The 14,584-nt window shown below is 29.1% G+C and overlaps 1 protein-coding gene across 1 annotated transcript in view; it reads right to left on the bottom strand.

Annotated features, from left to right (window-relative positions):
- LOC107457283 (spindle orientation adaptor protein inscuteable) overlaps positions 1-4,876 on the bottom strand; it is a 37,137-nt gene extending 32,261 nt beyond the window's left edge. Inside the window, exon 1 of the mRNA XM_043054022.2 lies at positions 4,710-4,876. Within this exon, the coding sequence (XP_042909956.2) occupies positions 4,710-4,766 (57 nt within the window). The 5' untranslated portion in view covers positions 4,767-4,876. The remainder of the gene's footprint in view (positions 1-4,709) is intronic.
- Positions 4,877-14,584: the final 9,708 nt, after the last annotated feature.

Raw genomic sequence — 14,584 nt, 5'->3', positions numbered from 1 at the left:
TGCCCCACAGATTCCAAAAATTGCAAAGATTTTCGAACCTGGCAACTAAGGGTTTTATTTCCACGTTTTAGCGAGATTTTTTTTAATGGCTATAAAAGATGTACTTTATTTTGCATTTAAACGATTGCACTTAAAAAATTTCTTGGGAGCGTACATAAATAAACAAAATACTTAATTAGAAAATCTGATAATAATTTGGTATATTAAATAAAAAAATTCAAATTTTCCTTATTTTACAACTACCACATCAAATATTATAAAAAGTTTATCAATATACATAATAATTTTATTCATAAGTACGTTACGAAACCGAAAAGTCCCAAAAAATCAAAACGCTAGGACTAGGATTCAATTTTGTTTATGGTTAATTACTTTAAAGCACAAATATGATCAGTTAATTCTGCACTATACTTCGTGTACCCACTTTAAACTTAACCCTTTGCCCTCGAAGTTTTTTCAGCTGTTGAAAAAATAGAAGCAACCACTAACATTTTGAAAGATTTTTTACAAAATTACCTTATAATACCCGAAGATCGCTGAATGAAGTGGTAACTAAACATTAACCCTTTCGCGCCGACTGTCACAAATACGTGACAGCAAAAAACCGTATCAACCAGGGTAAGAAGATAAAACTGGTAATCAAAGTATNATGGCTACCTTCCATTTTGTGCACCAGTCTTCGATATGAGGTATGATATTACTGAGATTAGTAACTGACTTCTTGGGATTTATTGATCTGCTCATAAGTGCTGTATCATCTGCGTAGAAGGCTGAGGTGATGTTTCTCATATTATTAAAATTTGGAAAGTCTGCTGAATAAATTAGGTAGAGCACAGGGCCGAGAATTGAACCTTGCGGAACTCCTGCTTTAATGTTTCTAGCGGAAGAAAATGCTGTATTGATCTTAATATGAAAAGTTCTGTTTGTCAGATAATTATTAATTAGTAGTATTAGATCTTTGGGGATATTGAAATTTATGAGCTTGTATACGAGGCCCTGATGCCAGACTCGGTCAAATTTTCGGAATCACCTGTCCCCAAGGGGTTAAGGTGAAAAAAATTTCACATGTAGAGTGGTGGGTAATTTACAAGTGACAGACAGTCACCTCTCGAGTGCAAAGGGTTAACAATCTGCACTTGGATTGCAAAAATATCACATATGCATATCTGCCAACTTTTAATCCTTTTCAGGATGATTTTCCCCAGTGGTAGTAAAATGGAATCTAAATTACAATTTTATGCAGAAACATGCGCTGTATTTTAAGCAAGCTTAATCGGATCAACAGAACAGTATTACATACTAATAAATGTGATTAATTTTTTTAAAAATAGTGGTGGATCAAAAAGATTATAAATTAAGTTTATAAATGCAAGGAATATATAGAAAGCATACATTTTACTACCACTTTAAATACAGAAATAAAATTTTACGCCAAATGCGTAAAAGTTGGCAGGTATGCATATGGTTCGAATGTTTTGCGCTTGTAATTTTGCCCTCCTGGTCTTAGATCTTAGCCGCAGTCAACTGACCACTGTACTTATTATATTATTTAAATATTGAAAAGTAATTACCAACTCATTATTATTTATCAAAAAAACAAAAATATAAATCCTTATATGAATAATTATTGCAGACTTTATTCCCAATTGAAATAGAAAAAAGTTTTTCCTAATTATTAATATTATTTTTTCGTGTAGAATTAGCGTATACAGCGACAATGATACTTTGAAAGTTTAGATTTAACCGTAAAAACAGGTCATTTTCAATAGTTTAAATGACCAGAAAGATCTCATCGGGCATAAATTAAACCATACACGAACCAAAAGTAGTTTGAAAGCCTTTTTATGTGAAATCTTCCGCTCACTGAATGCTTTGCGAAGCAACGAAATAATGCGAATTAATGAGAGTAGAAAAAAAAAGATAATAAGCTTCGCTGGACCGTTAAACATTAGAAAGAAAAACATTAGACTGGTTGTTCTCACTATGGATGTTAAAGAATTCGAGATACAAGGATTACGATAATCACGATAATGATAAATTAACTTCCAAATCAAACGCCGAGGATTAAAAAGCCATGATTTGAAAAACCGCTGATAAATCTAATAATTTTTTTAAGGTTAATCTTCTATGCGAAAAAATAAGGTAAATATTCACATTTTCTACAGGCAAAATGCAGTTTAAAACTTTTCCACGAACTTAGGATTAAAATTCAGTTTCAGTAATAAAAAATATTAGCTTATCTCTTTTAATTTCTTCAATGAATTCTGATTTGTAATTTTTTAAATTTATTTTAACGTTTCAGTTATTATGGTATTTATTATTCCAAAAAAAGGTACTTATTACCGTTATTAAAATTGAGATAAACATTCATACTTTCTTCAATCAGATTATAGTTTAAAACTTTTCCCTAAACTGTTGATTAAATTACCCTTTTATTTAAAAAAAAATAACGTATCGCTTGATATTCAATTAATTTATCACACAAATTATGGACAATAAATTTTTTATCAACTTCATTTTAGATGTGATAATATTTAATATTCCAAGTAAAAGCTTCATGAAATGGCATTTATTACTGTTGTTAAAATTAACGTAAGATTCATATTTTCTTTAAGCTGATTTAAGTTAAAAATGTTTTCCTTAAATATAGAATGAATTTTTTTAATAACAATTAATCCTTATGGAAAAAAATTAGCATATTTTTATATTTAATCAGTTTTTTTTAATAAAATATGAATTAATAATTTTTTATCACCGTTAAATGTACTAAGTATGAGTTGATATTCAAAAAAAAAAGTAATAAATAAATAAAAGCTGCAGGAAATTATATTTATTTATCTAAGTAAAATTAAAGTAAATGTTTACATTTTCTGCAAGCAAAATGTAGTTACTACAGCTTCAGTACAAAAATTTTTATCCATCTTTTTCCATAAATAATGAACAACACATTTTTATGAACTCTAACGTTTTGGTGGCATTTATTAGAAGAAGTGGCATTTATTACTGTTATTAAATTTAAGGTTCAGATTCCCATTTTCTTCAGGCATATTTTCCATTAACTAATTGATAATCTTACACATTTATTAAAAAAAAATTAGTTGAACATTAAAATTAGTGTAATAAAAAATTGTGCCGTTTAAAAATTTTTGTGTTTAATTATTTTTTCTTCTTCTTAAAATAGGATTTATAAATTTCTATTGCCTTAAACGCATTAATTATAAGTTGATATTCCAAGAATAAGTAGCATTAAATGCCATTTACTTATGTAAGTAAAATGAGGAAACAACTCACATTTTTTGTGAAAAAGGTAAATTACAATTTTCTTTCTAGGAACTATATAATTAGGGTATGAAAATAACTCGCAGACATCCCCGAGCAAACCTCCCCCCCCCTTTTTTTTTAGTTTAAAAACAATTTGGCGCTTTGGAGATTGTAGTTGGCATGGCAGATCACGATATGGATATATCCCGCTTAAATATTTGAATTCAGCGGACAAAAGGATTTTGTGCAGAGATTTATTCCATTGATCTAGAAAGAAAAATAAAGTCTCATAGCTTAACAAATTCTCCAAAATAACGAAATACCTATTTGATTTCTTTTTTTTTTTTTTAGATTTAAATTCAATGATGTTCGATACATAAGTTAAATCCATAACTAATTGTAATATCGAATTGGATTAGTATTTTTGAATAAAAAAAAATAACGTAATGGTAAATGATACGAAACAGCTAACACTGTCTGGTGTTTAACATTGTCTAGATATTAAAACAGAAAATCAAAAAACATTAATAAAAAAAAGATTATTTTAAATAATAACATCATTAACGTCATAAAACATCATTAAGATTATTTTAAAGAAAATAATTTATATCTCACGTTGACGAAAATAAAACAGAAATATAAGGATCGCCTGAGTAAAAAAAAAGAAAAAAGGAAAGAAAAAAAAAAAAAAAAAAAAAAAAAAAAAAAAAAAAAAAAAAANAAAAAAAAAAAGAGACGCTCGAATATAATAAATTAAAAATATCGAAAAGTTAAGAAGCATAATATAAATATTATTATTTTTATAATCTCCAAAACATATCACCGTTAGGCGTAAAGTTATGTTAATATTTCTTTATATTAAAAAAATAGGATATGAAAATGGTTATCTTTATCTTTACTTTAATTATACGTAAGATCGCAGAAGCAGTAATCAAGATGCATGGAAACATCTGATTCGGCTATGTCACAGACACGACAAACAAAAAAAAAAAAAAAAAAAAAAAAAAAAAAAAAAAAAAAANATAAGATATTTAATGACTTTTTTTTAAAAATTTTCTTTTCATTTAACAGTAAATTGTTTTATTATGATTGCTAAAACAATCTAGCGTTTGTAAAGTTCGCAAATAACATTAAAATGGAAACATGATTATCTTCTGCATAAAAGCTACAAAAAAATTATAAATGAAATAAGTAAATATAAAGCAAATATTTTTTATAATGATCGTAATATATCGTAAAATATGTAAATTTTTAAATATTAAAAAAATGTTAAATGGTTTTATTTATTTTAATTTTTAGTATACTATATGAAATAGAAATTTAATTTATTCGTTGAATTTAGAAATAAACGATTTTATAGCGAATAATTTAAAAACGCTTTCACGCAAAGCGAACTGAAAACAGGAAAATAACGGTCGTCTGCAAAGCAAAACAGAACAAAAACTTACCGTAGAACGGGGAGTCGCGAGTTTCGAAGCTTTGGATTTCGATCCCTTCTGCCCCATGGTGTTCCATTTGATGAAATGTGCCTCTCACATTTTGATCGGGCTTTGGAACGAACGTATGGACATCTGCCTCCATTTTTCCAACCGACGTTCGACATCTGCCACGCGACCCCCGAGATCGTTTGCGTTTACATAGAATATTTCAATGATTTTCGAACATGCGGCGCGTGGTTGTCATCCCCTACCCCCTTATCAAAAAGCTACATTAAGTCTTGTGGAGGGAGGCGGGGAGGGGGATCATCCTTCACGATTGTAATTCCCGGTGCCACCTAAATAGGTGTTTTCCTGCACATTTCTTGTTTTTATTTACAGATTTGATGACTGTGAAATTCTTCTTAATTTGTGAGTTAAAATTAACTGTTCCTTCATGAGTCATGTTTTAACAACTGACTTTCGATGGATTTTTCGCAAAATTTTATTTTTTTTATTTAAGATTAAAGTGATAAAATTTACACATTTTTTTAATTTTTGGATTTAAAAATTTAATTTAAAATAATTAAATTTATAACACTGTATACGAATTAAAAAAAAAGTATGAAAATGTTTGATGATTATACGATGATTTGTTTAATGTTTGGCGAAATAAAAGAAAACTGCACTCCCAGTACTTTAAAATGCTGTTTGAACAAAAATAAGCCCTAAATCATTCAAATTATATGTTACACAAAATTTTTATAAATTTTTTAAAATTCTTAAAATAACGTGGTTTTTAATTATTAAGATATAAAAGCTTTTAATTTTAGAGTGGTAACGATTGATGGCTCCTCAAATTCGACATCGTCGTACAAAGGGTAAATTAGCCTTTTTTTTTAAAGTTAGGCTTTCGAACCAGTAAAATTTGGTCATAGTGCATAAAAATCCGATTATTAGATTAAAAGATACTTAATTGTTCACTTTTTTTGCTCACTATAATTAGGATTAGAATTCAAATTGAATTTGACTACGAATTTGGAGGTACATACCAAGAAATAACTCTAAACCTTAAAAGACATCTTTGTAGGTATTGATCGGACAGTGACATTTAACCTTTAAAAAAAAAGGACATCAATGCAGGAAATACCGAGTAAAGCATACCGGCCAATGACCAACGCAATTCCTAAAATGTTGTGTTTACTAATTATAAAGGTATAAAAAATTTTAACTTTAGGGTTGATTGTTGATGGCGACATCGGTGTTCAAAGGGTTTAAAAAATATTTTCCTCATCGCTGTATGTAAATGATGCAAAAGTTCGTATGAAACGCCACTCTATTCCACTTCTTTAGTGATGAGGTTTTTAAAATGTTGCCAAAATTATCGAAAATTCCGAAGGCTTTAGCTATAGAAATTAGAAATAATGCCAATACAAAGACGAATTTCCCTCAATAACCATACAAGTTAGAAGCTACGCAGCACACTTAAATTAAACTTCCGCGTTTTGTTAGCAATTGTTTGTTTTCTGCTCAGTTGCTTATTATATAACCGGTTAATAGCTGATTGTGATGGTTATTTCCGATTACTCGTCATAGCCATGACATTCCTGCTAAATTAACTGCGTCAAACACTTTTCCTTTCATATCTTTAGAAAAATTCTAAAAGTAAAATGCCTAACAGAACCATCAATGTTCAAATTAGAATGCCAGATAAATCATTGTCTTTTGGATGTTCGTTGCGCTTAACTGAGCAGCTAGTAGCAGCTTGCTTTTTATTTTTCAAGGACCGTTAGATCCCGAGGGGGTAAGAGAAAATTTCGAATTATTCTCGTTTGTTTTTTTCGTCTTACATTCTTTTGATGGCAGAGATCAATTAAGATTCATAAAGCAGCAGTTTTATTGTTTGTGACAAGAGATTTCTTAGCGGATAAACATTCGAAATCTCTTTCTACATTTAAGGTTGCGTAATTTTTTTTTCTCACGATGGATTAAGAAAAATCGTCGATTGCCTTCCTGTCTTGAGTAATTATCTCAAAGAGGCTGCCGTTTTCATAATTTTTGGCGTGAGAAAATATTTTTTGATTTTTAATTCAGTAGGTTTAGTATAAAAATTCTGATGAGAAATTTAAACGGTGCCGTTTTAGGAGGAGGATTTTTTCTTGTAATAGCAAAAAATATATTTTAATGATTTTTTTTGTTTTGTTTAATAAATATAATTAAAAATATTTTGTTTACTCCGACACAAAAAAAAAATTCTAAATAAGTAGAATAATAAACATCTAAAAAGTCATGCTTGAGGTACTAAATTGAAACAAATATTATAAAATAATTATTGCTTTTAATTGCACTTAACTTTCTCTTTTTATAAATCTTAAGATCGCAAATCTGCGATGGTAACATTTATATTTAAAGATATAAATATTTATTTTAATAGTTAAGTCTTAAATTGTTTTAAACTACCATGAGATATCACTTATCATTATTTAATTAGGAAAATTTTAGGTAGTTGGGCATTGAAAGATGTGTTAATAACTGTTTAGTTTGACAAAATAATTCATACCTTTCGAATTTATTTTAATTTGTTATACCTTTATGTTTATTTAATTTAATTATTTTAATTAACTTCCATGATTTTATTATTTGAGGATTACAACTGGTAAGCATCTGAAATTTTTTTTTAAAAATTAAACATAGTTTAAAAATGTTTTATGTGAGTTTTTGGGGTAATCAAAAGTAGTTTAAATTTGTTAAAATTATTGCACCCTATCATAAAAGTGAATTCTTTTGTGCATGTGAAGTATTTTAGTTCGTTTTTAAACTTTATGGTATGTTATAGCGGTCTAAAATATTTGTGTGCCTTTGCGTGCTATTTAGATAGCCCTGCTGTATAGTATATTATTCGAATATCTTATTTATCAATACGAAAATCGAGTGGGCCCTTAAAACTGTAATTTTGCACTACAAGTTAAATCAACAGTTTCATTCAATTATTTTTAGTTTTTAACATTGTTTGGCAACGGCTGTAAACACAACTTCATTCTTCTTCAAAGTAGACAGGTGATAACCAAGTGCAGGTGTTCTATAATCATGCAGCGAATCGTTAAAGATAACTAACTCATTTCTGAAGGGAAGAAGTGTTATTTTTATTATGTCATTAAGTTCTTTTTTTAAAATTTAAAATAATGTTACTTAGACTTGTAATTATATTTTTGAATATAAGTCGGTACCTTGCGTCGTCCGAGAATCTTTGCATGTTCAAGGTTTTATGATTTATTTATGATGAAATACATGAATTATTTAAAAAAACACCTTTAGTATAGTCGAGATAAATCTTTTTGCCGGATAATTCATTAACACAAAAATTATTGATGTAATATAAAGCAGCAGTAGATTTCGTATGTAGTTATTAACCTAGTTGGGTCTGTCTTTTGAAGAGGACGTTTCTTTTTTTTAAAAAAAAGAGAAAAAGAGTAGTTGCATTATAGTTCTTTATAACATAACATATTAACACGTTGAATGCCATGGGGGTCACCGGTGACCGGCACTGAGTTTGTTCGTGGCGCCACGGGGGTCACCGGAGACCGATTATTAGAAATACATAATTCGAGTAAATTTTTAATTTTTTTATATTATAATCGTTACTAAAATGGTTTGAAGAAATTAATGCATTATAGAACACACAAAAATTGTTTTATTTATATACACAGAGATGCCAACTTCCGGACAGCGAATAAATATTTTCAAGTGGTAGTTTATTAATTGCGATTTTTTTTATATTTCTTTCCATTTACTATTGAAATTAAATGCAGTGAATATTTTCGTTTTACATATGAATAATTTGCAATGTGAGTCATGGTGGTAGTTACGGTTGAATAAATAGGCGAGAATGAATTGAGTTTCAACCCCCTTTTGTATTTATCGTTGCCTGTGGCAACCATATATTTATAATATAAATATTTAATTTCAATGACAAATGCTTTTTTAAATCTTAAGTGGTAAAAGTAACAAAAAAAATGGCATATACACTGCAATTTTTCTAAATATATATAGGTGTCTTTTATAAGTAAATCACGCTTCGTGTCATTGAATTAATGGATTTAGATGAAGCAAAATTTATCCAAATAGATACTTTTTTAAACACTCTATAGATGCATTTAGTATAATTTTATAATTACTTATATAAACCTAAAGTTTTATTATAGTTAAATTTGAAAAAAAAAAACAAATAAAAATAAATTGTTTGAGTGTATTTGAGCCATTGTTTGAAACAGAAAAGGGCAGTATAATTTTTTAAACAAACAAAAAATATCACTTTATAATCAGTAGGCTCATTAACGCTAGGTTTACTAACGCTTTAGAATCAGTAGGGTCACTAAAGAGACGTGAATGACATTAATGCCGTTAAAATGAATTAAGCATGCAGTTTAAGTAAATGAAATATTTTTTTTAAAAATTCAATTCTAGTTTTAACGAAAATTTTGAATAAAAACATTTTTAAAAAAATATTTTATTAAATAAACAAGGATGCCACTGTCGACAAAAAATGTAAAAAAGTGGTGACTAAACTTCGGCCTTTGGTGAAAGCGAAAACCTTTTAAAAGAGATGAACAATCGAATTTTTTTTAAAAGCATCTTTCATCAAGTTTACTGTTTAATGCGAAAGTATTGGTTATTTTAATTTAAATATGAATAATTTGTTATATAAGTCACGGTGGTAGTTACGATTGGCTTATTAAATAAATAAAAAACATTTGAGTTTTTACCATTTATTACCTTTTTATCGCCCTTGGCACCCACGCATAAATGATTTTAGAAATTACCACTTGTATCTTATAATTTTTTGTGTAAATTAGTTACCGGAAATAGTAGTATATTATGTTAGTTAACACGTAAATACATTTTTGTAATTGAAGTTTTTGTATTTTATATTCCACATGGTAACAAAATGTAGCACTTACACTTTATTCTTATTTGGATTAAACATGATTTAAAATGCTTTTGACTAGCAATACATTTAAATAACTTAAACGTATATATATCATTGGACTGCGGATTTCTGAAAACTGATGTAATTAGTCTGATGTCTATAACAGCTGTAATACACTTTTAGGAAAAGTTGCCAGCATGCAATGCGTTAAGGTAAAAAAACTGGTAGTAAAATTTTTATGCGAATATCCTAAAATGAACTTCTTTATCTTTCAAAATTATATTGGCATGGCAGGCATGTCAACATGCTTCGCTTTGTGAAATAGTATTTTCTAGTGGTAACGAAATTTAAGTTACTTTCAGTTCAGTATTTTTCATTTTAAGTAATTTTGTCACCACTACATATCAAAAATTATAAGTATCATATAAAATGCAACATTAAAACATTCATCTACTGGTTACCCTATTAAAAAGTAGGCGAAACTATCCTTCTTTAACGAATTTTACTATATAATTTGATACCATTTTATTAAAAATATTCCAGAAAGCGCAGCAGTTGTCGTCCCTGTATAGGTAGAGCAGATATTTTTAATTTCTGAAAAAGCTAAAGAGGTCAGTTTCTGAATGTTCTTTTAGAAATTTCGATACCAGTATTTTAGTTTTTTTTAATGCACTGGTCACCTTAATTTAACCCATTAGGATAAAGGAAATACCGAGTATAATTTCCGAACAGATAAAAACTGGAAATTCATTTATTTCATACGTATAAATGAATGATATTCTGATAAAGTTCTGTCAGAATATAAAAAAATATTTCAACCGACCTACACTTGTAATTCATTTGTCATTTCACCTACACTTGGGAAAGTTTTTCTCGGAAAGAGAAAAGGTTGGCAGATCTGCAAATTTCATAATTAATAAAGTCCAAAAGAAAACATTTAAAAAAAGTATAATTAAAAAACTGTCACTATCTGTTGTTGAAAATTATTTGACCGTGACATTTGGCGAAGTACAAACCCAGTTTATACCTGTTAAATATAAGCCAACTGTTCCAGAAAAGGCAAAATGCATTCAAAAGTTCATAAAGAGTTGTTTCGGATATCCGGTATTTGATGCTCCGCACTTACTCTTTTTTTTTTATACTCTTTTTTTCACACCGCATGAATCTCCCTTAATAAAGATACTGAGTAGCACTTCCAGGACGTTAAAGTTCTATATTATTCATTCAGTTATTTCCGTTGGTGTTCGTATTGTTACAACTTCGTAACCAACTACAATAATTCGACTGGAATGATATAAAGGAACAGGTTTAGTGTAAGATGTTTTTAAATACATGATTTGGAACTTGGCATAATGGGAGCAAATATAGCGTATTGAGGTTTTTTTTGGGGTTTATTTATAAGTTTGATTTAACCTCGTCAGTTCTGAATAGCATTGCGACAAATTTTTTTTCTCATTATGGTACTAAAATTATATTCCTCTATATTGAAAAATCGTAAGGGCCTCCGATGCCGATGAAGCTGTTTTGAGTGTATAGCTTAGAGCTCATTTTGTTTGGTTGCGCATTAACTATAAAACTTGAGATTACGCAGACGTGTAGTAGCACAATGAAATTGTGCACATAGCACATATGCAGGGAGCACAATGAAATTAAAAAAAAATTAACATTCGATAATTAGTTCGAGAATTTTTAACTGTTAAACTTGTTGTAAAAAATGCCATGCTTGATAGATCTGTAATCCCGCTGAAATGCAACTACGGAGTTGAAATTTGGTATGAGAGGTAAAAGAGATATTTTTATTTCTGAACTAAATCTAAATTTTGTTTCGAAATTCCGATTTGATTGAAAGTTTTAAAAAATTTAAGTGCCTTTTGCAATTTTTTTTTTTTGCTTTACATATTGAGATTATGTGTTGCCAGATATAAATCTTAACATTTGCAGTAAAATTTTTCGGAAGGAAAAAAAAAAATTAATAGAGAGCGATAAAAACCGTTCTCTATTTGAATTGAAGTCACGTCAACGGGTACAATTACTTCTCATTTACTTCTTATTATTGATTGACACAATCTGTATTCTATAGTTATTCTATAATTATTCTGCGAAACTTAAGAAAATTAAACAACAATTCTAGCCTAACGATAAAAATATTCTGCACTGAACTAGATCACAATTCTGTTGATTAAGTCATAGACTCACTATAAGTTATCATCAATCAACTGATCATAAAACTATTTTAAATATTTCGGGCGAAGATCAGAAATATAAAATTATTTAAAAACTGATAGCTTTACTCGTCGATAACTTCTTGTAGCTTACTGACACAATTAGCTATAGCGCTACCGAAGTTTTGCAAACCTAGGTACGTGCTCACGTCTGGAGGAAAGGAAAAAAAAAAGCTCTATCGAGGACAAAGAACACTACGCAGAATTGCTTTGTTAATATCGTCAATGATTGGCTGATTCTGTGGAGTCTGATATTCTTACAATTAAGGAAAAGAATTAGAGATCAATGATAAATTGGAAGTCGTTGTGAAGAAATTTTCCGGAGGAATGCATTGGCCCATATTGGGCATTGGGTTGTCTGACCAACTACGATGACGATGATGAATTTCGTTAATTACTTATCATTATCGATACAATCACGCAATCATCAAAATATGCATAATAGCGTTTGGTTACGCGATATGATAAGCTTTTTAAATAGAGATATCGCATGTTTGAATAATATCAATATATGGCGAAGATTTTTTCTATATCTAATTCGTAAAGCTTTAGAAAACTGGAAAGAGTTTTATCGCCAAAAAAGATACATGCTCCGTACAATATTCACGAATATGCACGAGAAAAATATAAACGGTATACTTTTTAAAAAGCAATATCACAATGTTTGAATAATGAATGTATTGTGACATATCGTGGAGATTTCGTCTATAACTGTTCCGTAAAAGTTCCAGAAAACTAGAAAGAGTTTGATCGAATATGCACGAAATTATGCACAACAAAAGTATATACGATATTCACAATACACTTTTTTAAATATCAATATCGCGATGTTTGAATTAAATCAATGTGTAACGAAGATTTTTTCTATAACTGTTCCGTAAAACTCAAGAAAACAAGAAAGAGTTTTATTGTAAAAAAAGATGCACGCTCCGCATATTATTCACGAAAGTATACACGATAAAAGTATATACAACAATATTCACAATTTACTTTTTTAAATAGTAATATCGCGATGTTTGAATATGCAAGATGTATCGCAATATAAGTTTATTGTGATATATCGTGTAGATTTCTTCTATACGTGGCGTTCTATTCTGGCGTACAATATTCACAAAAGTATGCACAATAAAAGTATATACAATATTCACAATATACTTTTTCAAATAGCAATATTGCGATGTTTGAATAAGTTCGATATATCGCATTATCAGTGATATACCGTGGAGATTTTTCTATAATTCTTCCGTAAAGCTCAAGAAAACTAGAAAGAGTTTTATTGTCAAAAAAGCTAAGCATTCAGTAACTATTTTTTTTTTTTAACAGCGCCCCGTAACTCCCCTTCTGTTTCGGTTTCTCCTTCCTCTATTGTACGGAAACATAACCAGGTGATTATTTTTTGTGCGGAAAAACATGCATTCAACAAAGAACGCGCACACTTCTAACTTCACTTTCTTAACTTATCATCCGATTTGCTACATCCTCAACACCTGAAGATGATCCTTTTCCGCTCCGATGATTGTAACAAAGCCACGCGACCTCGTAATCTGGCGGAAGAAAGTAGCTCCGATTAATATATATCGTCGTGTGATTGAATTGTTCTTTTTTTTTTCTTTTTTCATAATTACATTCTGAAAACAAAAGAAGGAAATAATCGGAGGTAACTGGAGTACGTTTCAATGAAAATGGCAAAGGAAGTGGTTTTGGGGTGAAAAGTTTAAAATAATGAAGTGAATAAATTGGACTATATCCTTCACAAATGGCTAATAAAATGTGGAAATAAAATACGCTCCGTTAGTTCTATTATAACATCAACAGTAATTGAAGCTGTCAATGTTAAAAGGGGGTTTGTAACATTTTTAAGAAAATAAATTTAATGTTATTTTTGGAATGTCAATCACCGATTATCAAATGACGAGTAATTTTCTAGACTGCCCTAAAGAAGAAAATCCAACAATTTCGAAGCAATTAAAACAATCTTTTCACAATTCACAGAGTTTTTTTTCTTTTTTTTTCTCGAAAGTGCACATTTGTAACATATCCCCTTTTAACATTTAGTGCTTCAATTGCATTTTGTAATTGCACTTCACTGATTTCGTAATTCTATGAAGAGGATTTATTGTATTAACGAAACAATTAGTAAAAGACATCTTATTTTGATGTTGTGACCAAAATTAAGGTCATATTCACTAAGTGGCTGATTTTACTCATCTATGTTTGTTCAAAAATATTATGATGTCATATTTTTGAAGTACCACTTTTACGGTCAGTGAGGAAAATGTTTATCAGTTTTAGAAATATTCATGTTTAATGTAATTGCATTTATAAAGTTTCGGTAAATAATTAATTAAGTAATAGAATAAATTTACGTATTATGACACGTTGGTAGATATGAAAAGACATTACAAATGTCTTAGGGAAATAAATTTAAAATGTTATAATGTTCAGCGCGTTAAAAAAATAAGCGGAATATCCTGAATAACTTTTGATCTAAAAGTCTGATCTTTACAGTCAAGGACTCAATCATTATGGTTTGAAGGAGTGACCTCAAATATGATAATCAATTATTGCAAACCACATTAATTAGTTTACGAATAAGATACAGAAACATACTTTCTCGGAATAAACATAATTTTTTTTGGACGAATTCGGATTTCTGTCCCTCAAAATTCAGGGAGTAGCTGCAATCTTGGAAACATGATCCCAATAATATAGTTAGGTGAACCATCCAAAGTTTAGACCCCTTGATGTTAAATATGTAA

The sequence above is a fragment of the Parasteatoda tepidariorum genome, chromosome 5, assembly GCF_043381705.1.
Source record: "Parasteatoda tepidariorum isolate YZ-2023 chromosome 5, CAS_Ptep_4.0, whole genome shotgun sequence".
Taxonomy (NCBI): domain Eukaryota; kingdom Metazoa; phylum Arthropoda; class Arachnida; order Araneae; family Theridiidae; genus Parasteatoda; species Parasteatoda tepidariorum.
The sequence above is the reverse complement of the archived record's forward strand: the minus strand, read 5'-3'. Positions and strand labels throughout refer to the sequence as shown.